The sequence below is a fragment of the Pongo pygmaeus genome, chromosome 5, assembly GCF_028885625.2.
Source record: "Pongo pygmaeus isolate AG05252 chromosome 5, NHGRI_mPonPyg2-v2.0_pri, whole genome shotgun sequence".
Classification (NCBI taxonomy): Eukaryota; Metazoa; Chordata; class Mammalia; order Primates; family Hominidae; genus Pongo; species Pongo pygmaeus.
The window spans coordinates 69,882,871-69,908,761 of NC_072378.2; the positions used below are offsets into that span (position 1 = coordinate 69,882,871).

General features: G+C 37.3%; 1 protein-coding gene across 20 annotated transcripts in view; it reads left to right on the forward strand.

Moving 5' to 3' along the window:
* Positions 1-22,432, forward strand: part of FAM135A (family with sequence similarity 135 member A) — a 153,748-nt gene extending 131,316 nt beyond the window's left edge. For 18 of the 20 annotated variants that reach the window (XM_054492354.2, XM_063666309.1, XM_054492356.2 and 15 more), the window contains 2 exons: positions 17,993-18,106; positions 20,971-22,432. In XM_054492354.2, coding sequence (XP_054348329.1) covers positions 17,993-18,106; positions 20,971-21,176 — 320 coding nt within the window. In that variant the 3' untranslated portion in view covers positions 21,177-22,432. The remainder of the gene's footprint in view (positions 1-17,992; positions 18,107-20,970) is intronic. The other 2 variants (XM_054492370.2, XM_054492361.2) reach the window with 1 other exon arrangement.
* The last annotated feature ends 3,459 nt before the right edge of the window (positions 22,433-25,891 follow it).

Consider the following 25,891-nt stretch of genomic DNA (forward strand, 5'->3'; position numbering starts at 1 on the left):
CCTCACCTCTTTTTATAAACTGCCACGTTTTTCTACCTTCATATTATATTATATTATATTATATTATATTATATTATATTATATTATATTATATGGCTAGCAGGCATTTCTGAAAGTGTCAGAAACTAAACTATTAATGATTATCCTTTCTACAATTCTCACTACTGGATGAATCTTATTATTTCTTATTAACTAATTATTAAACATATTCCCCATCTTTCATATATATTCCAGGCCTTTACAACCTAAAGTTCCCAACTGCTCCTTTGCCATTTTTACTCTCTATAAATAACCTTATTTCTGACCTTATGATCTGCCTCAATTCACCCTCATACATCTTCCCAGCATATTTTTTCCAGTGTCCTTTGAAATCCTTATTTGAGGGGAACAGACTGCCTTTATTTTCTTCAAAGAATGTTATTGCCACTTACTTCTGAAAGTGGAGGCGTAACTGAAACAGATTTTTTTTCCCCCTCCTCGCCCCCATGTCTTCACTCCCCCGGCTATAGAGTGGAGGTTGGCAAACTTTTTTTTAAAAAAGGCCGGATAGTAAGTATTTTGGCTTTGTAAGCCATACAATCTCTTTGCAGCTACTTAACAATACCATTGTAGTATGAAAACAACCACAGAAAATACAGAAACAAATGAGCATGACTGTGTTTCAGACAAACTTTATTAATTCAAAAACAGCAGTAGCCAAATCTCACAGGCCATGTCTTGGTAATACCTGCTATAGAAGCTCAGTTCGTCATTTACTAAGTACCACCTAAAGTAAGGAAAATAGCCCTCTTGCTTTCCATTTCTAATTGCAATCATTACTCCTCCACTGTCATATAAAACCACTTTATTTGAGGCTTGTATCATCCAAGCTGTGCTACCATCTATTCTTCTTTAATATAATGACGTCCTGGTTATCCCAGGGGAATAAAAGACATTGACACGGCCGGGCGTGGTGGCTCACGCCTGTAATCCCAGCACTTTGGGAGGCCGAGGCGGGCAGATCACGAGGTCAGGAGATCGAGACCATCCTGGCTAACACGGTGAAACCCCGTCTCTACTAAAAATACAAAAAAATTAGCTGGGCGTGGTGGTGGGCGCCTGTAGTCCCAGCTACTCGGGAGGCTGAGGCAGGAGAATGGCGTGAACCTGGGAGGCGGAGCTTGCAGTGAGCCGAGATCATGCCACTGCACTCCAGGTTGGGAGACAGAGCAAGACTCCGTCTCAAAAAAAAAAAAAAAAAAAAAAGACATTGACAAATGTTTGTAACATGATTATGTTTGGGAAAAGATTCTCCTCTTGGATCTTAACGTACTTAGATCTAGAATCATTTTTGGTAATTTGATGAGTCAACCCTTTAGATAATTCATTATGCATCAGCATGCCTTTCTCAACTCCAGTGTCCCTTCATTCCACTCCATGTTGAACTCATACCCATGGCTACACTGTAGTCCTGAAATTTCAGCCAACATTCCATTCTGTTACTGTTGATGTCTTATCCTTCTTTTTCTCTCACTCCCTTCTCATCTGCTTTTTAGACTCATTTATGATTCCTGCTACATTTTTTTTTTTTGAGACAGAGTCTCGCTCTGTCACCCAGGCTGGAGTGCAGTGGCGAGATCTCGGCTCACTGCAAGCTCCGCCTCCCGAGTTCACGCCATTCTCCTGCCTTAGCCTCCTGAGTAGCTGGGACTACAGGCACCCGCCACCATGCCCAGCTAACTTTTTGTATTTTTTAGAGATGAGGTTTCACCGTGTTAGCCAGGATGGTCTCGATCTCCTGACCTTATGATCTGCCTGCCTCGGCCTCCCAAAGTGCTGGGATTACAGGCGTGAGCCGCCGCACCTGGCCGATTCCTGCTACATTTTCTTAAGTCTCCCTCCCCTTCACGGTTTTACTCCCTTCCTGACTCAAGTCTGAGACTTCATGGATTACTTTTGTCTTTCATGTATTACTCTGTTTTTCTATCCTAGTCATCTTGCAAATCTATATTACTGTTTTTATACCTAGCCTTTGAGCTCTTCCAAAAAAGATCACACAGACATGCAGAATCAGCAGCACTGTAGGTCCACGAGGTCCCTATCTAGTTATCTCTAGTTAGCTTCCTATCTATTCCCTTAGACACTCTCCCAAATTTTCACCTTTCCTCAAACATCAGGTTTTCACTGCTCCCTTCATTTCTCACAGTTAGCTTTGCTTTTGCTTTCTACTTTATCTTTGAAGTTCAAGACATTTCTTGCTACCTACCAACATTAATTAACCTATGTTTTCCTTTTAGTTCAGTGAAAGATTTATAATCTGTTCAAGAATAATTACCCTCTCCGTTTTGGAACTCATACCTTCTCATCAGTATCTTTAAACTCTTTCTCTTTTTAGTAATTAATCCTTTAATAGATAAAGTTATTCCCATTTCTTCCATCTTAATAATAATAATAATAAATATTTCCCTTGATCTTTTATTCTGTACTTGTCCCCCTTTCCCCTTTTTCTGAGAGTGTTGGGGGGTAGGGTTGAACCTTTTGAAAGAGAACAGTCACTTTATTACTCCCCGCTTTTTTTCACTTTTTTGGTTTCTGTCTGCACCACTCCACTGAAGCTTGCCAAATCCAGTGATCTCTTTTCTTTTATTTGAACATTAAGACATTTAAGACTACTGAAAACTCCTTCTTGAAATACTTTCCTTTCTCCATTTTTGTGGGATCCACCTCTCCTGGTTTTTTCCATCTTGGCTTTTTTTCTGCTTCCTATATGGGCTTCTTTTCTTTCGTTGCCCCTTTATGAAAGCTGTTCTTGTGTTTTAGCCTCTGTCTTCTGTTCTTCTCACTCTATACATTCTTCTTGGACAGCATCATTCCATATCCATCTTTACCATTGGTAGCTCTCAAATATTAATATATATCTCTAGCTTGTCCTCTGTGCTGTGCTCTAGACTTACACACCTAGAGGCCTACTTAGCATCTTCACGGAGATGTCTCATGGGTGCTTCAAATCTAGTGTTTTCAGACAGTGCATCTGTCCCCTGATTACTTCTCTGGATTCCACATCTACTGGAATGGCATCACCATCTGCCTAGTGAGAAACTTAGAAACTGTTCTTGACTCTGCTTTCTTATTTATACCCCATATCTATGGAATTGCCAAGTTTTAAAACATTTAACCTTCTTAGTGGCTGATGGATGCTTCTCTTCTTCTTTGCCACTGCCTTAGTTCAGCCTTCATCACTTTTACTTAAATTATTGTTCAAACTGGTTACCCGCCACATGTATACTCCCTTCTCCCCATTCTCACTTCCTCGTTAGATGAAATGATCATCCAATGAAGCCATAGATTATATTGGCCATCTAATATCAAACCATATTGGTCTCATTTGAAAATCTTTCATGATGCTTTGTGGTATTCACAGTGAAGTTTAGATTCCATGGATAAGAGCATCAAGTCCTCTATAATCTGGTCTCTGATTCTCTGTTTTCTTTTTATCCTACACACACACACACACACACCCCCACACCCTTTGCTGTGGTCATGCTATTCATGGTTTTTGATTGCTTGCATTTTCTCATGCTTTTTGTATCACCTCATGTGTTTTTGTATCATGTGTTTTTGTATCACCTCGTGTGTTTTGTACCTCCTCATGTGTTTACCCATCCTTTCAGAACTAATTCTGTTTACCTTCTAAAATTAAACTCTAATGCCACCTGCCATCAAAAGCTTTTCTTGATGCCCTATCTGATTTAATGCTCTTCTACTCTCAGAATACTCCCTGTATACCTTTGGGGTTTTTTGAGACAGGGTCTCACGCTGTCACCCAGGCTGGAGTGCAATGGCACAATCATAGCTCACTGCAGCCTTGAACTCATGGATCAAGCAATTCTCCATTCTGAGCCTCCTAAGTAGCTGTCCCATATATACTTTTATGTCCCCAATCTTATGTCTGCAGGACTGATTTCATTAATGAATTTCAATCCTCATTTGCCTGCTAGACATCTCAATTTACATGTCAAACTGAATATGTCTAAAACTGAACATACTGTCTTCTTTGGCCGCTTCTCCTGTTGTCCTTTTTTTAATGGTACTGTTCTCTCAGTTACTCCTTTGAAACACCTTAGGGTCATCTTTGATTGACCTCACTTCTTTGCCTACCATGTCTCAAAATTGTTAATATTATCTCTGAACTTCCATAGCATTATATATCAACCTTTTACCATACTCATTATAGTTTATCTCATGTCAGTTATTTTTATGTCTTAACTTCCTTTCCTTAAGTAGGATCTGTCAAGACTACTCATTCCCATTTCCCACATACACATTCAGTATGTACCATAGCTCTTCTAGTGTACACTGATTGAATTAACAAATGAATCAATGATGTTTTTAATATTATTTTCAATATTCAAAAACAGTTTAAATATTATATAGTAAGATGTAAATCTAGCCCATATATTCAGCGACTGGTAGTTTCAAGTCTGAAGTTACTTGAATTTGTGAACTTAAGCCCTGGCCATTTAAATCTACATCTGTTTTTATCTTCATTCCTATCACCCGTGTCTTCCATTCTACTCTTGAAATATTTGATATTAATAGATTTCATTATTGAAAATACCACTGCTTTTGAATCCTGTTTTAGCTTTTTCAGGATTCTGCTTTAAATGTTGTTCTTAATATGAGAAAGAGATTTGGGAATGATTATTACATGTACTGTCTACTATTAGAATCAGTGAAAGGAAAATTCTCTTATAGATCGGGTTTTATGATTTTGTTTGTAATGATACAAAGCGTCAATGGTAAGTTTCTTACAGTATACAGAAATATATACTTGATTGATCAAATTACAAGATATTCCTACAAAATGAAACATGGCATATACTTCTCATGTGAGAAAAACAATATTAGCTAGAACCGTTGTGTGGAGCTATGGAATTCATACCCTTTGCTGACAGGTTAGGAAATGCGTGAAAGGCAAAGCTAAACGTAAGTGTTCCTGAGGTCTATGTCTTTATACAGCATTACACAAAGTAAAATTTAATTAGCAATAGTAATAGCAACATAAGAATATCTAAACTGTAAAGAAAATATAACTGTAAAGATTAGTTCAACTTTTTTCTTTTAAGTTATTAATTTATTATTTGCCTTATAATGCATGATCTTGTTGTACTAGTCTAAAACTGTTAAGAACCAAACTCTGACGTCACATATAGGTATTAGTTATAGTCCAAACACTGACTAGGCTACCTAATTTAAATAAACTCCAGTTTCCTTATTGGTAAAATGAGAATAGTAGTATCTCATAAGATTATTAAAAGGATTAAATGAGATAATATGTGTAAAGTGATTCTGTAGAGTTCAAAACTTAGTAAATGGTAAATGGTAAAAAAAAAAAAATGAAGAAGTGACTTAAATAAAATAATACTACTATCATAAGCTAGGTGCGGTAGCTCACACCTGTAATCTCTCCACTTTGGGAGGCTGAGGCGGGTGAATTGCTTGGGCTTAGGAGTTTAAGACCAGCCTGGACACTGGGCATGGTGGCTCACGCCTGTAATCCCAGCACTTTGGGAGGCTGAGGCAGGCAGATCACCTGAGGTCGGGAGTTCGAGACCATCCTGACCAACCCCATCTCTACTAAAAATACAAAATTAGCCAGGCATGGTGGTGTATGCCTGTAATCCCAGCTACTCAGGAGGCTGAGGCAGGAGAATCGCTTGAGCCTGGGAGGCAGAGGTTGCAGTGAACCGAGATCTCGCCATTGCACTCCAGCCTGGGCAACGAGAGCAAAACTCCATCCCAAAAAAAAGAAGACCAGCCTGGGCAACATGGTGAAACCCCATCTCTACAAAACATACAAAAATTAGCTAGGCATGGTCATGCACACCTGTAATCCCAGCCACTCCAGAGGCTGAGGCACAAGAATTGCTTGAACCAGGGATGTGGAGGCTGCAGTGACCTGAGGTTGTGCCACTACACTCCAGCAGGGGGATAGAGCCAGACTTTGTCTCAAAAACTTAAAAAAAAATAAAGCCCACTAGTACTAGACACAGTGGCTCACGCCTGTAATCCCCCTACTTTGGGAGGCTGAGGCAGGTGAATCACCTGAGGAAAGGAGTTCGAGACCAGCCTGGCCAACATGGTGAAACCCCATCTCTACTAAAAATATAAAAATTAGCCAGGCGTGGTGGCAGGTGCCTATAATCCTAGCTACTAGGGAGGCTGAGGCAGGAGAATCATTTGAACCCGGGATGCATAGGATGCAGTGAGCCAAGATCGCACCATTGCACTCCAGCCTGGGCAACAAGACTGAAACTCTGTCTCAAAAAAAAAAAAAAAAAACCACTAGTATTATAGATTACAGAAATTGACTTTTACACAAACAATATATATATCTATTTTAGGAAAATTTTTTAACAGAACTTTTATCTAAATGCTGATATTACTAGCTATAAAAATTATTCGAATGACCTAAAATTGTTTTTATGTTTTAAGATTTCTCTTTGTACTCACGAGTTTATTAGTATATACCTGCATTGAATTAATACCCATTTTGGGGAAAAAACACTAAAGAGTACTGTTTTCTGGCTGGGCACGGTGGCTCATGCATGTAATCCCAGCACTTTGAGAGGCCGAGGTGAGTGGATCAGCTAAGGTCAGGAGTTTGAGACCAGTCTGGCCAACATGGTGAAACCCTGTCTCTACTAAAAATACAAAAAAATTAGTCCAGTGTGGTGGTGCACACCTGTAATCCCAGCTACTCAGAAGGCTGAGGCAGGAGAATTGCTTGAACCCAGAAGTTGGAGGCTGCAGTGAGCCGAGATCCTGCCACTATACTCCAGCCTGGGCAACAGAGCAAAACTCCGTCTCAAAAAGAAAGAGTACCATTTTCTAGTAATTGTGACTAATGCATTGGTTAATACTAAAATACTGGAAAAATAATAATAGCTAATACACATGTAACATTTACCACGTTCTAGGTATGATTTAAACACACATACATATTAGCTTATTTAACCCTCTAGGGTAGGAATATTGTCCCCACTTTGCAGATGAGGACACTGAAGCACAGAGAGATTGAATGACTTGCCTGAGGTCACTTAGCTTTATGAAAAGCCAGTAAGCATTCGTGCATGGTTCACACTGCATCATGTTAAGCCAATAATATACATTTTCAGGAACTTAAAAAGCTACTTCTAATAGCACTTTTAAATATCAACAAGTATTTCAATTGATTTTAAAATTATAATGTTGTAGAGATTGAAACAAGTCTCAAACTATTTCATGTGGGGTGTTGCGTTTTGGGGTTTTTTTTCGGGGGGGCATATCTAGTGAATTGTGAGAAATGAGTAGTCCATCCCTAGAGAGTTGCTATGCCTGTATATTTACATATAATTACTTTATTCACAAAATAGAATATATAGGTTCACAGCAAACAAATAAGTTAAATAAAACAGGAAAACATAGAACAAAGAAAAAGAGTACTTAACCAATATGCTATTCTCAGGTGTTTTAAAACAATCAAAAGTGATCATTTCTTTTTTATATTTTATTATTCTAAAGCTACAGTCTTGGATGCCCTGGTTTGATTATTGCTTCAGTTTCTTCTGAACAGCGAATTTTCCATTCTTTTGGAAAAGCCTAAAATCACTTGTCTAAATCAAAATCCAGCCATTTGCCCTTTTGCCTGTTTTGTTTAAGCAAAGCCTCTTCTGTGAGTCTTCCTTTTGAAACAGTCTTTTTCTGTGCAACATATCATTAGTTAATAGCTTTCCTTTTATTGAAAGCTGTTCATTATTTTAAAATGAAGAAAGCTTTTTAAAAGCCCAAAATAATTTGTGTGTTTTGTAAAACAATTGAGAAATACTGTATTTTTTATAAAAATCATAAATTTATTGGGTGAGAGATTTCCTTTTTTGTGAACACAATAGATCTGGTAAAGGGTTACAGAAATGTGACTTTTAAAGGGAAATTATCTATTTTGATTAAGGAATTACAATTATAAACATTCATTAAATTTTTATAGCAACTTTTGACAAAACCTATGGTATTATACAGATTGCTAATAGAATATGTAAATAATTTGCAGGTGGCATACAAGCATCTCAGCATTGAATAGCAGGGAAAAGAAAGATGAAGGAGGTAGAGCAATGTGGAAGTAAATGTATACTATATAGACATTAGATGACAGCAGTGTTGAAGTAGTCAAGATTATATTACTAAAGCAGAGAGAGGAATCATGGCCACTCTGACATTCCATAATGAGGGCTCAAAATAGCCAAAAAGAATCTATTCATTGTTGGAATTTCAAGAACAATATGTCGTTATTTTAAGATCTTCCTAAAAACACCTGCTTCGAGTCTTTTTACCAGCTGTTGAATTCTGACAAATAAAGTATAGAAATTAAATAAAGCTCCTGCTGTCCTACTGTGGCACAAAGTACTCTTTGTATCCAGGAGGTTACAAAGGGATTTAATCTTAGGTATCACTTTTGATATGTAAATAATATGTATATTTTGTTACTGAAAGTGCGGGAAAGAACCAGCATCAGCTAACATTATTTTAGGAAGAAAATTCGTTCAAATTTATTTAAAATGAATAAAAATAAGAATAGTTTAATATTGTTAAGAATATGTTAGTTTTAAAAGTACAGAGTTTTCTTAGCTTCAGCACTATTGATATTCTGGGCTGGAGAATTCTTTGTTTTCAGGAGTTGTCTTGAACATTGTAGCATGTTTAGCAGTATCTCTGGCCTCTGCCCACTAGATGCCAGTAGCACATACACTTTTCCACCTTCAGCAGTGACAACCAAAAATATCTTCAGATGCTGCAGAATATTCCTTGGAGCAGAAAATCACCAGTTTAGAACCACTGCTTTAGCCAGTTCCAGAAAGTAAACACAAAATGACTCAAAGTGAATTGCATTAAAACTCTGAAGTTTTAGAACAAATGAGTAGCCAGAAGAATTGGAAAGACTTTAGACTATGAAGATGAAAGTTTCAATTAAGGTGTTCATATAACAATCGTGTTATTATATAGTCCAGAGCAATATGGAAGATTTATTTTAATCTTTTTCTTGGTAAAAAGTAACAACATACTTACAGATTTTTCTGGTTAAACCATGTCTTCCTATAAATAGGGAAATCTTGTCACTTTCCCAAATTAAAGGTAACCGTTCAACAAATAATTAGCCACTTGAGGGGCTCAGTGAAGTATTCACCCACGGACTAGTTAACTACGTTGTCTTTGAGGAGCTAGAATCAAGGTAGGTGTAGAAAAGATAAACCTAGAATATTAGCTCCCAAAATAGACTTCAGACATTTTTGTTGGCTGTACTTCAACTCAGATAAGTACTGCTGTAATTCCTACCAGCACTGCACCTCTGGAGCTTGCTGTGCTTCACTTTGAGTTTCTGCCTTCTGTAGCCAACACTGCTAGACAAGAAATTGAAGCCAAAAGGTTCAAAAAGGGCCATAATAGATTTAACTAACTTGGTTCTTTGCTAATATAAAAAGCAAACCTTCTGTGCAAAAGCACAATATCAGTATTAATACACTTTTTTTGAATAACTAGAAAACTGGTTACCAAGTTTAAAATGCATTTTTAAAGTACAGTACTGTCGTAAGAATCACATTTAGAAGTATAACAACATAGTGTATTTAATCAGTATCAGAATTTTTAAATTTATTTTATTATCATGGAATCTGAGAGTGAAAGGGTATCTTTGAAATCCTCTGACTAATCTTTACTGATTTTGCCTGCTTCCATTGAGCTGCGTGAACATGAGGAGCCGTAGACACTTCTTGCAGGGATCTCAGTCTAAAGCAGTAATTCCAAACCTTAGTGTTGTTTCTCAAGAGAAGTACATCAGAATCTCTGCAAAGAGCTATTTTGAAAAATGTCTTTAATATAATTTTATGTAGAAATATATAATGCCTTTTCTTCTTACAAATATAGAAATCTTTTAAAAATCTTAATCAGTGGGAAATTTGTGAGGAAGTTTTAATGATCATGTAATCTGGCAAATACGTAATTAATTCACAGACCACACATCTGGAGGTGACAGGTAATATTGTTTATGCCTGAGTGGTATAATGTGTACTGCTGTTCCTAATACATAACAACCCAACAGAAAAAAATAGGCAAAAGAGAAAAGAGGCAGTTAGCTACCAAAAAATAAAATTAAAAATTAAAAAATATATATATATGGAAGGCCAATAAACAATAAGTTAATCATTTTTGCCATTAGGTTGGTAGAATTTAAAAGATGCTATACAGTATTGGTGAGTGTGTGAAACAGAAACCTTCATATATTAATGGTGGAAGGAGAAATTTTATTATCTTTCTGGAGAGTACATTTATCAGAATTTTAAGAATGCACTCAACAATTCCACTTTTGGAATTTTTCCTACAGAAATCTCACACAATTAGGTAAAGGCTATTCATTGCAGTGTTATACTTTTTTTATGTCCCCTCCCTTCTGAGGTGGAATGGACATAAATGTCCTTTGCTAGGGAAATAGGAGACATACTAAAAGTTAATCCTGGTAATTCCATGTAGTAGTTAAAAGAATGAGATAAATTTATTTGTACAAACATGAAAAGCTGTCCCCAAAATATTAAGTGAAAAAAGACATAAAATAGTATAAATACTGTAATCTCAGTTATATTTTTAAAATGAAAAATAAATTGTATGTATACCAAGAAAGGAATTTGGAACAAAATACAGACATGCCTTGGAGATACTGTGGATGTGGTTCCAGATCACCATAAAAAAAGGTGAGTCACATGAATTTTTTTGGTTTCCCAGGGCATATAAAAGTTATATTTACACTATACTATAGTCAAGAGTGTGTAATAGCATTATGTCTAAAAAAAAAGTATGCATACTTTAATTTTAAAATACTTTATTGTTAAAAATGCTAATGATTATCTGAGCCTTCAGCTAATCATGTTTTTGCCAATCAGGGTGGTGATTGCTGAAGATAGAGGTGGCTATGGCAATTTCTTAAATTACAACAATGAGGTTTGCTGCATTAATTGACTCTTCCTTTCACAAAAGATACCTCTGTAGTATATGATGCTGTTTGATAGTATTTTACCTGTAGTAGAACTTCTTGCAAAATTAGAATCAATCCTCTCAAACCCTGCCACTGCTTTTTCAACTAAGTTTATGTAATATTCCAAATCTTTTGTTGTCATTTCAACAATGTTCACAGCATCTTTACCAGGCATAGATTCCATCTCAAGAAACCACTTTCTCTGTTCATCTATAAGAAGCAACTCTTCATCTATTCAAGTTTGATCATGAGATTGCAGCCATTCAGTCACATCTTCAGGCTCCACTTCTAATTCTAGTTGTCTTGCTATTTCCACCACATCTGCAGTTACTTTCTTCACTGAAGTCTTGACCCCCTCGAAGTTATCCATGAAGGTTGGAATCAGCCTCTTCCAAACTTCTGTTCTTGTGGATATTTGACCTCCTCCCGTGAATCATGAATGTTCTTAATGGCATCTGTAATGGTGAATTTTTTCCAAAAGGTTTTCATTTTACTTTGCTCAGATCCATCAGAGGAATCACTACCTATGGCAGCTATCACCTTACAAAATGTATTTCTTAAGTAATAGACTTGAAAGTCAAAATAACTAATGGATCACTTGGGCTGCAGAATAGATTTTGTGTTAGCCCGCATGGACACATCATTAACCTCCTTGTATATCTCCATGAGAGATCTTGGTTGAGTAGGGGGATTGTTAATGAGCAGTAATATTTTGAAAGGAATCTTTTTTTCTGAGTTGTAGGTCTCAACTGTGGGCTTAAAATATTCAGTAACCCATGCTGTAAACAGATGTGCTATAATCCAGGCTTTGTTGTTCCATTAATAGAGCACAGAGTAGATTTCATATAATTCTTAAGGGCTCCAGGATTTTAGGAATGATGAGTATTGATTTCAAGGCCCCAACTGCATTAATCCGTAACAAGAGAGTCAGCTTGCCCTTTGAAGCTTTGAAGCCAGGCATTGATTCCTCTCTATCTATGAAGTCATGGATGGCATCTTCTTTCAATAGAAGGCAGTTTTTTCAACATTGAAAACCTGCTTTTTAGTGTAGTCTTGTCATCATATATCTTAGCTAGATCTTCCAGATAACTTGCCATAGCTTCTCCATCAGCACTTGCTGCCTCACCTTCCACTTTTATGTTATGGAGACAACATCTTTCCTTAAACTTCTGCTGGCTTCCAGCTGTTCTGTGCAGCTTCTTCACTTCTCTCAGCCTTGAGATAATTGAAAAGAGTTAGGGTCCTGCTCTGGATTAAGCTTTGGCTAAGGGAATGTTGCAGCAGGTTTGATCTTTCATCCACGCCATCCAAACCTTCTCCACATCAGCAATAAAACTGTTTTGGTGTCTCATCATTTGTGTTTTCACTGGAGTAGCCCTTTTAATTTCCTTCAAGAACTTTTCCTTTGCATTCACATCTTGACTAACTCTTTGGCACAAGAAGCCTGCTTTTCAGCCTGTCTTGGCTTTTGATATGCCTTCCTCACTAAGCTTAATCATTTCTAGCTTTTGATTTAAAGTAAGAAACAGAGCCAGGCATGGTGGCTCACGCCTGTAATCCCAGAACTTTGTAAGGCCGAGGCTGGGAATCACTGAATCCTAGGAGTTTGAGATCAGCCTTGGCAACAGAATGAGAACCTATTTCTACAAAAAATAACAAAAAAAATACCCAATGTGTTGACGCATACCTGTTGTTTCAGCTACTTGGGAGGTTGAAGTGGGAGGATCCCTTAAGCCCAGGAGGTAGAGGCCGCAATGAGTCATGATTGCACCACTGCACTGTAGCCTGGGTCAGAGTGAGACCCTGTCTCAAAAAATAAAAAGAATTAATGTAAGAGACATGTGACTTTTCCTTTCGCTTGAGCATTTAGAGGTCATTGTGGGGTTATTGATCGGCCCACTTCCCATATAGTTGTGTCTCAGGGACTAGAGACGCCCAAGGAGAGAGGGAGAGAGACTGGAAATGGCCAGTTGGTGGAGCAGTCAGAGCATAGTCCATAAGTTCACTGTCTTGTATGGGTATGGTTCATGGCATTGCAAAACAATTCCAATAGTAACATCAAAGATCACTGATCACAGATCACCATAACAGATATAAAAATAATGAAAAAGTTTGAATATTGTAAGAATTACCCAAATGTGACACAGAGACACAAAGTGAATATGTACTATTGGAAAAATGGTGCCAATGGACTTGCTCAGTGCAGGGTTACCACCTTCAATTTGTAAAAAACATAATATCTGCAGAGCACAGTAAAGCAAAGTACAGTTAAACAAGATATACCTGTATAAAACTGTGATTGCTTTAAAAATATTGAATTTGAAAAAGTTAAACCTTTTAAGTGTACAATCTTCTGGAGTTGTAAACAATACTAACAAACATCTGGCAAAATGTTATATTACTATGAATTTTCAGAAAGAACAGACATCACTGACATTAATTTATACATAATGTATTTTATATAAGTAATCCAAATACAATTGTCTGGTTTCTGCTTTTGATAAACCCTTTGTATAAACCTCAGTTAAGAAAAATGCAAAAAAATGAGGCATGCCTGTACACCACTGTTAGCTGTGTCCTTAGTGAATGGCAGCAGGGGCAGCGGGGTGAGGGGGAAGGCAAGAGGAGATAGTAAAGGGGGAATAGTTGAAGATTCTTTTTTTTTTTTTTTTTTTCTTGAGATGGAGTCTTGCTCTGTTGCTCAGTCTGGAGTACAGTGGCGTGATCTTGGCTCACTGCAACCTCCACCTTCTGGGTTCAAGCGATTTTCCTGCCTCAGCCTACCAAGTAACTGGGATTACAGGTGCCCGCCACCATGCCCAGCTAATTTTTTGTATCTTTGGTAGAGATGGGGTTTCACCATATTGGCCAGGCTGGTCTCAAATTACTGACCTTGTGATCCACCCGCCTCTGCCTCCCAAAGTGCTAGGATTACAGGCATGAGCCACTGCGCCCAGCCAAACTGCTTCAGTTCTAAAAATAAAAAAGGGTAGGGAGAGAGGGAACACAGTTATATGTCACCTATCCAGAACCCTTGAGAAATACGTATTTCAGGAGCCACTTACAGAATTATTAAAAATCAAATCTGTTGTTAGTCAACATATTTGAGAGCCTACTGTTAGTTCAGCACTAAGCACTAACATATTTTTAATTTTTTTTTAACTTGGAGAGAAATCAGTAAAATATTTTACATCTTTTTTCCAATATAGAGCACTAAAAATAGTTTAACCCAGCCTCCTCTTCCAACCTTTTTCACATCAGGTATCAATAGCAAATGATTATATTTTTAAAGCACAATTGGGTAAGCCATTATTAGATAAACCAGTGAACCAACCATGTTGCTCCCCCAGCAGAGGAGACCAGCCTGGGGACTTCAGCCATGCCCAGTCATCTCAGAAAGCTAACCAGATCAGTTTCTGGATCCACCTATAACTGCACACCATAGGAAGTTCTCCTTTAACCTGTTGATTTGTTTACATTCATTAGCAATAGTTCCATACTATGCTGAAATAAAATGGTATTCTCAGAGATACAGCATTTTAACCCTAAACTAATCAGTCTCCTGATCCCTAGTCCAATGTGTCCTTTCTTCTCAACTAGACTGCCTCAACTTGGTAAGTTCCTAGTTCCCACCAAAAGTTAGGGCCAGATTTTGATGTTATAGACTACTTAGCTAAAATGAGTGGACCTTAATATGTGGGAGCCAACATTGGTATTTTTTGAGGGAAGACATATACTTTATAATTTAAAAATTTAATCTGATACTTTAAACAGGGACAGATCAAAGATATGGTCACTTTTTTATCCCTCCCAGACATATTGCATAACTTAATTTTTATAATGGATGTGAAATTTTCTAAACGTTACAATGAAATCTTTTTTTAAAAAAAAGGAAGCAGATATAAATTTAAAATTCTTCCAAAAAATTAAAAATAAAATTTAATTTGAAAGAAACATATAAAATAAAACTCTCAGGAAAGAAATTTATAATGGAAGTCATGAGACCAGCAAGTAGAGAATAGCAGTGATACTGGAAAGAGGAGAAAGCAACATATACTACATATGAAGCAAGCCAAACTTGATGCTGTAGTATATATGAGGGAATTAATAATTAAAGGTGGCCAATATTTCTCATTGGACTAGAATAATAATAGGCTTATAGAATAAAGAATTTAAGATAGCAAGCAAAATTTTGGAAATAGAATTTGGTGTTAGGCATAGTGAGTATTAAAGTGACACAAAGCTTTGTGTCAAGTTATCTGGCAAGAAAAGCAGGCCAGAAATTTTGTTTTGAGGAGCAGATATAAAAATGATAATTAAAAGCAGAGAGATAGATGAGTAAAGAATAAAATGTCATATATGCCTGAAAACAAAGTAAGTTTTGTTTTCTCTCCTAAAATTACCCATCAGAAAAGAGAGTGCTGCCTTATATTCAAATCACTAACACAAGGTGATTTCTCAGTTACTTTATTTGGACTTACTTGGAGAAGACATACTGGCCTGAAATAACTATTGTATTTCGGATGCAAATTCAGGCTACCAGGTAGAATTAAAATTTGGTCAAATAAGATGAGGCCTGAGAATTGATCCTTAAATTTTTAGCATTGTATAGGTCATTGGTGATCTTGAAAAAGCAATTTACATGGAGTAATTAGGAAGAAAGACTTCTGGGAATAGGTTCAGTGAAGAACAGGAGGAAAGGAAGAGAAGGGAGACAACGTAGAAAACTCATGAAGAATTTTGCTACAACACTGTGCCAAGAAATGGGTAACAGCAGAGGAGTATAAGGTCCAGATACAGGTTCATTTATTTGGTTTTGGGGGGTTTTTTTGGTTTTTGTTTTTTGAGACGGAGTCTCTTTTGTCACCCAGGCTGGAGTGCAGTGGCGCAATATCGGCTCACTGCAACCTCCGCCTCCTGGGTTCAAGCGATTCTCCTGCCTCAGCCTCCTGAGTAGTTGGGGTTACAGGTGGCTGCCACCATGCCTGGCTAATTTTTGTATTTTTAGTAGAGATGGGTTTCGCCATGTTGGCCAGGCTGGTCTCGAACTCCTGACCTCGGGTGATCCACCCTCGGCCTCCCAAAGTGCTGGGATTATAGGAGTGAGCCACCATACCCAGCCATTAATTATATTTTCATAAAATATAACATCTCAACTCATTCTATTGGAATACAGATTTAGCTCATTCAATTTATAGGAAATGTGTGCCGTAAAATCCAATTGGCAAAGCCATTTCTCACTGTCATAAACAGTCAAGTCAAATTGACTTTTGTCAGAAAAAGTTAGACTTTATATTTTGCTTGGTTTTCCAGAGACTTTTATACCCTGGGACCATATACCTTAATAAGATCTGAAGTAGACTGGAGAGATAATATCTTTCTCTTGTAAAGTGGGAGAAAGTTGAGTCACTTTTAGAAAAAAACACATCTGGAGATTGGGATCTGGAAATCAATTTTTTTTTTCTTTTTTATTTTTAGAGACAAGCTCTTGCTCTGTCACCTGGGCTGGAGTGCAGTGCTACAGCCTTGGCTCACTGCAGCCTGCACCTCCTGGGCTCAAGGGGTCCTCCTACCTCAGCCTCCTGAGTGAGACTACAGTTATGCAGCACCACACCTGGCTAATTTTCGTAGAGACAGGATCTCACTTCGTTGCCCAGACTGGTCTCAAAACTCTTGGGCTCAGGCAATTTTCCCCCCTCAACCTCCCAAAGTTCTGAGATTACAGGCATGAGCCACCTCGCCCAGCCTGGAAATCAGTTTTCTTAAAGCTATACACACCTATCTACACCATAGAGAGTCTTAGATGACTCCAGGGGTAAATGTATGAATACCTGTGCTCTAGGACACATAGATGATTCCCAAAGTAGCACTGATAATGATGAAGATTTTAGTGTCAAATTGTGTCACAAGATGTGAGAATGAAGGGGGGGAGTCATTTTTTCTTAATATTTTATACAATATTATTTTAAATATATGTTCAATTAACTTCTATAATAGATACTTGATTATTTCATTTATCTCCTTAGGATTGTATACATTCAAAATGTCACCTCCCCCAAAAAAGTGGTATAATCTAAGGATGGCCTTATTTTTGGCATAGATAGTATCATACGGTCACACTTGGCTGTGTGTGAATCCATACTCTTCTCAAGATTAAGATCCTTAGGCCAGGCATGGTGGTTCATTCCTGTAATCCCAGCATTTTGAGAGGCCGAGGTGGGCAGATCACTTTGAGGCCAGGAGTTCAAGACCAGCCTGGCCAATATTGTGAAACCCCGTCTCTACTGAAAATGCAAAAATTAACCAGGTGTGGTGGCCCACACCTGTAATTCCAGCTACTCAAGAGGCTGAGGCATGAGAATCACTTGAACCCAGGAGGCAGAGGTTGCAGTGAGCCGAGATTGCGCCACTGCACTCCAGCCTGGGCAACAAAGCGAGACTCTATCTCAAAAAATAATAATAATAATTAAAGAAAAGAAAATATAAATCATATTAAGCAAGTGTTATAAATGAAAAGAAAGTAAAAAGTCAGCTTTAAATTATTTCCTGTGAGGTGTTTTGTTTGTTTTAATGGAAGAGTATAATTTTGTTTCTTTGGAAATAGTGCTAAATATTGATGAATACCTTTTGGAAGGTAATAATGTCATGGAATACCTTCTATAGAACATTAGTCCACATATTCTGTTTCCCACCTATCTCCACACCACTGAGCAACAGTGCTTGCTCCCAGTGCAAACACACATTCTCATATCAGCATCAAGACTACATAACAGTGAAGTGGGTTTTTTTGTAGAGAACATGTAGAAATTTGGAGAAAGGATCATCAAGTATTGACAAAGTCAGAAACTTAGTACTGCTAAGGAAATTTATTTTTTGGTCACTTAATATGATAGTAATAACTTGTTTTAAATCTAGTTAACTACTGCGTTATAATTTATTATATTCTATTCACAGGGCTTCATTATTTCAAAAATGTTGTGCTAGTGGGATCCCTACAGGATCGCTATGTTCCTTATCACTCTGCCCGTATTGAAATGTGTAAAACAGCTTTAAAGGACAAACAGTCAGGTAATGGAATAAAAGTATTTCAAAGAGTTATAGGTATTAATGAGTTCTTTCCAAAATTTTTCTTGTAGTCACTTTATCTCGTATCTGTCACCCTTCTCTTTCCTGTTACTTCCTTTCCACCCACTGATATTAACAGCTGTCCTTCTTCCATTCTTCTCACCTGCCATGTGAACTGCCTTTACCAATGAAGTAGTTCTTTTATCTAATTACAAATGCCTCTCCATTTTACTGCCTCAGAAGTAGTTCATACTTTGATTTCCTCTGAATTATTGGGATTGACAATTGTGGTCATCCTTGTCATATGTTCTGCTGTACCTCACTTTTACGCAAAGGTGGCAGCAAGGATTTGCCCCTCTTTACTGATAGTAAATGATAAAGACTTTATTTGTTCTTTTGCTATTTGTCAATAAAAAAATAAATTTAAAGTATAGCCATTTGGAGCCAGAAAGAAACTTGAGTCCTGTTTACTCATTTTATAACTAAAGCCCACAGATACTAAGTGGCTTAGCTGAAGTCAGTTAGTTAATTACAGACTTAGGTCAAGAACCTGGTCTCTAGGCATGGTGGCTCCTGCCTGTAATCCCAGCACTTTGGGAGGCCAAGGCAGGCAGATCACCTGAGGTCAGGAGTTCGAGACCAGCCTGGCCAACATGGTGAAACCCCGTCTCTACTAAAAATACAAAAATTAGCCGGGCATGGTGGCGGGTACCTGTAATCCCAGCTACTTGGGAGGCTGAGGCACGAGAATAGCTTGAACCCGGAAAGGGGAGGTTGCAGTGTGCCGAGATCGTGCTGTTGCACTGTAGCCTGGGAGACAAGAATGAAACTCTGTCTCAAAAAAAAAAAAAAAAAAAAAAAAGAGAAAAACCCTGGTCTCCTACCTCTCAATATTGCCTCAGATCCGTTTTTGGAATGAGGCTGATTTTAACTCTTAATACTTTATTTTTCTACATTGTGACGGTGAACAGCTCCTTAAGGCAAGAACTCTCTTAAGTACATTTTTATTGACAATGCCTAACATGGTGCCTGGTACATGGTAAGTACTCCTTTATTGTACATTTGTGACATCAAAATAACCTTTTCTTAACTTCTGTTCTAGCAAAGGCTGGAGTCCACCTAAGGAAAAAATTCAGAAGAGTTTTAACCTTCAGATGAGTAGCTGAAACTAGATAAATGTCCCTTATTTTAACAGTGAGGTTCTGTGACATTGGGGGACAAGGGGAATCAAATGGTGAAGACATGTTTAGACTTCTTCCTGTATTAACATATTTTTAAAATAGCATGGAACCACAAATCCAACCTGACTCACAATGAAAACTAAGAGGAGAGGTGGGAGTAAAAAGTTTTTTGATGAGTATGTATTAAGTCAGTCTTTCTCTTAAACACCTCTCTTTTCTGTATCTGATTGTGCTTCTGTATACTTTTCCCTTCTTGTCATTCCTCAGGGAGCATCCTGCCTGTCTTCTGAAATTTAATATTTACCTCTCTAAAGCTCACACGTTCCATGGACACTGTTAGTACTCATTTATTAGTATATAGTAATGCATAAGCATTGTAAACAATGTTTTGCCCCTTAGAAGGCAGTTTATACATTTATGTGGATGTATTCTAATCATTATCTTTTATGTGCTTAGTATGACCTCAGTAAATCCATTGTAAGAATTAGCTAAACATAGTTTGGGCGCAGTGGCTCATGCCTGTAATCCCAGCACTTTGGGAGGCTGAGGCAGGAGGATCACCTGAGTCCAGGACTCTGAGACTAGCTTGGGCAACATAGCAAGACCCCATTCTACCAAAAATAAAAAAATTAGCGAGGCTAATTAAAATGGTGGTGCACGCCTGTGTGGGTCCCAGCTACTCTGGAGGGTTAAGATGGAAGGATCGCTTGAGCCTGTGATGTGGAGGCTGCAGTGAGTTGTGATCATGCCACTGCATTCCAGCCTGGGTAACAGAGTGACACCCTGTCTCCAAAAACAAAAAAAAAGAGCCAAAAATAAGGAGAGAGGAACACAAGTACTAAATAAACCTATAGACTGAACAAAAGATCATGTTATTTGAGCCAAGCTCACATTATTCATCTGACTATAGGAGGTTGCTGTTCTTTCTTAAAATAATTTGGAAATTTTGACTGCCACAGAAACATCTTTAAAGTATTTCCTGTAGGCCAAGTTTATAATTTTGCCTTATCAAAATGTCTCACTATGTCTAGCTTATTTTCATAATTGTTTACTGAGTTATAAGTGACTTAACGTTAAAGAAAACTATTTCTTTGTTATAGGCATTGCTTTGAGTTAAAAATACCAAATTTCGGCTGGGTGCGGGGGCTCACGCCTGTAATCCCAGCACTTTGGGAGGCTGAGGCGGGAGGATCGCCTGAGGTCAGGAGTTCGAGACCAGCCTGGCCAACATGGTGAAACCCCAACTCTATTAAAAATACAAAAATTAACTGGGTGTGGTGGTGCATGCGTGTAATCCCAGCTACTCAGGAGGCTGAGACAGGAGAATGGCTTGAACCCGGGAGGCAGAGGTTGCAGTGAGCCAAGACCACGCCATTGCACTCCAGCCTGGGCAACAAGAGTGAAACTCCATCTCAAAAAAAAAAAAAAAAAAAAAAATCAAATTTCAAGAATAATGTATAATAAATTTGTTATTTCCACTTGACTAATGTGATTACTTACATTTTCTATAAACAGAACCAAAAATGATAGTTGAAGGAAAATTAAATCTTTTTAAAAAGAGCCATTTTTCTGCTTTATATGGAAATAATGTAACTAAATTTTATAACTTATCTAAAAATTGGCATAGTTTTTTTATTTTCAGTGACTAATGTGAACTAATTTTCCTTTTTTCTGTTGGTTCCACAGGACAGATCTATTCAGAAATGATCCACAACTTGCTTCAACCTGTTCTGCAAAGCAAGGACTGTAATTTGGTTCGCTACAATGTCATCAATGCATTGCCCAATACAGCTGATTCACTCATTGGGAGAGCTGCACATATAGCTGTTCTTGATTCGGAAATATTTTTAGAGAAATTCTTTCTGGTTGCTGCCCTCAAATATTTCCAATAGTATAAAAGCATTGTTAGCGACTGGACAATTACCTCATTCAACAATGTTTCAAATAATGTATTATATTAAAATGTAGATGCTGATAAGTTCTAAGAAATATTTATACTTTTTATATGGAAGATAATTTATATCATCCATGTTTAGTGCTTTTTAAACATCAACTTTACTTTCTAGGTAATGTGGCTGTGCAATATTTTTTTAATTTTATCTTTTTACTTTTCTATTACTTTTTCATATATTTTGCTACCTAAGTATTTCAGTGAAACTTTAAGCCCATACCTATGTCTGATTGTTTATTATTGGCTTTCCACAATTCTTACATCAGACTACCTTATATTAGAGACCATTATTGCTAGAATAGCATGGGATTTAAAATTTTCTAATACTGGGGGTATTATTTAGTTAATTATAAATTTTTCTTTTCACGTTTTACTGTGTTTTAACTGGAAATAAAATTATGGCTGCTACAATATATTTTTTGAAATCAACTTCTGTAGTTCTAAAATACACCTTTATCATACAATCAAACCAGGTAGTTCATATATGACAGTGTCATAAAAGTTTTCTATAAAGTCATTACTGTTGCTTAAACATATTTCATGCCTATTAAAATATATTTTCTACTGGTGATTTCAACATTATTTCTCATACTGACTTTTATTACTGGAAATGTTCCTGTTCATGTTGGCAGCAGATAAAGATTTTTGAATGTTTGAATGCCCTCTGCCTTGATTTGGTTGGAATTTTTGCTAAATTGGTAATGTTGCTTGAACTTTATGACTACATTTTCTTTTAACTTTTTTCATGGACTTCCTTATATGTACATAATAATTAAATGTTGAAATTTATGAAATACTTTTATGAATTTAGATAATTTTTAAATATTGTTAAAATTTATTGAACTAAAAAGTAATGTAAATAAAATAATTCATGTTAAAGATGGAACAAAATAATTAACTTTACGTGTTTGGTGATACAGATGCAAATGTTTTTGATATATGGAGATGTTGAGTTTTTTGACTTTACTATAAAGGTGCTGAATAGCATTAAATTCACTATTTTCCTTTTCTGTTTTACTTGTGAAAATAAAAATGCACTAAGGTTGGGTAGAAGTTCTGTTTGCACTCACTAATTGTGACAGACAGAGGTTTTTGTAAGTATTTATTGTACCATTGATGCATGTTTATTTTTAGCGTTGTGTTATTGCCTCTGGTGTTAATAAATGAACAAATGGCTATCTGGAGGAACAGCTACAACACTTGTAATCCTTTGCTTATTCTCAGAATACTAGAGGTATGTATATTTTATTTATAAGATAGACCAGCCTAATTGTATAACTTGTAGCCTTTGTATTTTTATAATTAACATCTTTTGTATATATTATTATAGTTAAAATAATTTTGATTGCTATTGATAATTATTTACTTTTTAGAAAGTACTCAAAATTTTTATAAACTAATACCCCAAGTGCATTATAACTAGAAAAATGTAAATATATTAATTAGTCACCACATATTTTTGCCAAGCACATTTTTTATATTCCTGTATCTTGGCTCTGAGTTTGAAATGTGCATATTCAAAGTTTGGATAATTTTCACGTTTATCAAAGGACTCATTCTTAATCATATAAATAGTATTTGAGTGGAAATTGCTCTTATCATAGTTGATTGATTAGTTTTTGGTTATTTTAATACAGTTTTAAAAGCACATCTGTGTTCATGGTTTAAAATCTAACAAATTTAACTTACTTGATTTATCTGGGAAACCACCACACACTATTCACCTCCAAATTCAGATTGTGGGAGATGGGGTGCAGTTATGGGGGAGAGAGGAAATGATGATCTGAAATGGTATTATTGACTCTTACTTTAGAGAATGAATCTCATTGAAGTATATCAGTAAGAGTTATTGGTTGCAAACAACAAAAAAAATTATGATCAACCTAAACAGAAAAAGAATTTATTGGAAGAGGATCAGGTAGCTCACAGAATTGATGGAAAGGCTGGAGAGCCAGGTTTGGAAAACATAGAAGCCAAAGGAAAGTAGATGACCAAAAGCATAGCCAAGTTCTGATGACCTCAGAAAGAGCTAAACGACTGTATTCTTCTGTAGCCAGGATGACCCTGGAAACTGGATTTCAAGTACTTGTTTTATCACTTCAGATTCAAAGCATAGTAGAATGTCCAACTGACCAAGTTTAAGTCTTGTGCCAGTGCTTGGGCTGTCAGGCATCAAAGACAGCAGATGTATCTGACCTCGTTAGTTTCCACAGTAGAAAATGGGACCCTTTATTTTACCAAGGTTAACCAAACATATGAAATGGGTTTGATGACAGCACCAAATATAAAAACACATCAGGTGTAATATAGTCCATCTTTTTGTCTTCCCAACATGTGCAAGCATAATTCTCTCCATATTTACACATTTAAAATGCATCTGTCTGACGTAGTGCTACTATCCCTCATCCAGTTTAAAGTCCAGGACCTCAGTGATGTTCTCTGATTCTGTAATAATCTCATCTCAATAGTTTGCAACTCATTGACAAAATTGTGACCTAACCACCACCCCTATACATAATAACAGTATAATAGGAAAGAAGCTGGGCATGGTGGCTTATGACTGTAATCCCAGCACTTTGGGAGGCTGAGGTGAGAGGATCACTTGAGCTAGGAATTCAAGACCAGCCTGGGCAACATAGCAAGACTCCATCTCTACAAAATAATTTTAAGTGAGCCTGGTGGCATGCGCCTGTAGTCCCAGCTACTTGGAAGACTGAGGTGGGAGGATCACTTGAGTCCAGGAGTTCAAGGTTGCAGTGAGTTACTGCACTACAGCCTGGGCAACAGGGAGACCCCCCCAACTCAAATATATATATATATATGAAATAAGAGAAAATTTTATAAACATGCATGAGCCAGTGAGGAAGAAAATAAAATAGAGCAGGGCTTTGCAAGTGTCTGTGGCAAGAATTACCCGGACTACTTTAAAAATACACATTCTAGGACCTTATTACAGACCAACTCAATCAGAATTTTCAGGATAGTGTAAAAGCAGCATCATGTTTTATGTCCCAAATTTCTCTAATAACATGTCGCAAATACAGTACTCAGTCCTGTGACTGGTCGTGAATCTAGATGGTTATGACTTCTCACCACTGCCAACTATTTTCTGTTTTCTTTATGTTCCACCAGCACCTCTGCTGATCAGATTTATGTATCCAGTGGATGACAGAGGATCTGAGGTGTGGGTGGTCTTGCCTATATATGGTTGTAATAGTCTTATATGTAAATGTTACCATTCAGCATGGTATTTTTTAAAATAAAATATAAAAACATGGTATTATGAGGAGGGATTGCAGGAGACCCCCCTGACTTCTGGTTATACTCTTATCCCTACTCTCTTTTTTCCATGGTCATCAGAGCCAATCACTCCAGCTAGCACCATCACCACTTTCTCTAACCTTACCTAGAGGAATGAGGTCAAAATGGCTGGGTGGCAATTCCAGCTGGGCACAAAAATTGCTATACCAATAGAACCTGGACTCAGAGACGGCTAGCAAGAGTAGTGAAGGGTCTGAGATTTTATCCTACTTGCAAGGTTACAGGCTAGGTTGCTGCAGTTTCATGGATGCTGACAGGATACTCCTGGGCAAAAGACAAAACAGCTTTATTACAGCAAAATAGAAGCCAGAGTGTCTGCATATTTGCATCAGTTCCTGTAGCCCAATTCCCACAGTGTGATGCAGAGGGCCGGATGACGTCTGTGCACATGGGGGGTTGCATTACAGGAGAAGAATCCAGGATCAAGAATCAAGCAGTTTTTGAGCAAACAACAAACAAGCTAGTCTCCCGCAGGGAGCAGCAGTTTAATGGTAGTAATGCTGCGATTGCCTTGACCTACTTAGGTGCCTATATGACTGGCTACAGAAACTGCTTAGCATCAGGAGATGGATAAGACTTGCAGTCTGGCACACTCAGTAATAATATACAGGTATGTTCAGGGGCCGTGGGAGCTTGTCTCTTCTCTACCACAATGGAAAGCAAAATATATTTTATATCAGTAAGTCATATACAATAGTAAGTCAGACCCTTTTCTACTCTTTGATCTCTGTTATTCTGTCAACAGAAGATATATCACCAAATACCGTTGACTCTTTTGGAAAATATGACAAATCCTTTAGGGCAGTATCCCAAAGTGTATTTTCTCACCTGGTTCCAAAACAATTTTCAATAAGGCTGTCCGTCATTCCATAAAATCGGTTGCTTTTGGATGATGGAATACATAAGGCTGTGAATCCTGCAGGCATTAGTCCCCTGCTTTACATCTTTCACAAGAAAATGAGTTCTTCGATAAGAAGCAATGTTGTATAGGATATTGTATTAAATATGGAGTAGTGTGTTAAGGTATTCAGTAAGTCCACAGGTGAAGTATATAATAAGCATAAATCAGGGAAAACAATCTAAATGCAGAATAATTGTCTCTTCCTGTAAGAACAAATTGCTACCTCCTTCATAACAGTAGGATTTCATTGTAATCAGACCTGCCACCCAGACCACATAAAAGTATATCAGAGGATCAAGTTGGTCACTGCAGTTGGCAAGTAGTGGTAGTAGCCAATCAGTCATGGCAGAAGAAAGACGGTGTTAAAAGCACATGTATGTCTCCATTCTTGCCACCATGGCTACCTTGTTACTGAGTCCACACCTGCTGTGGGG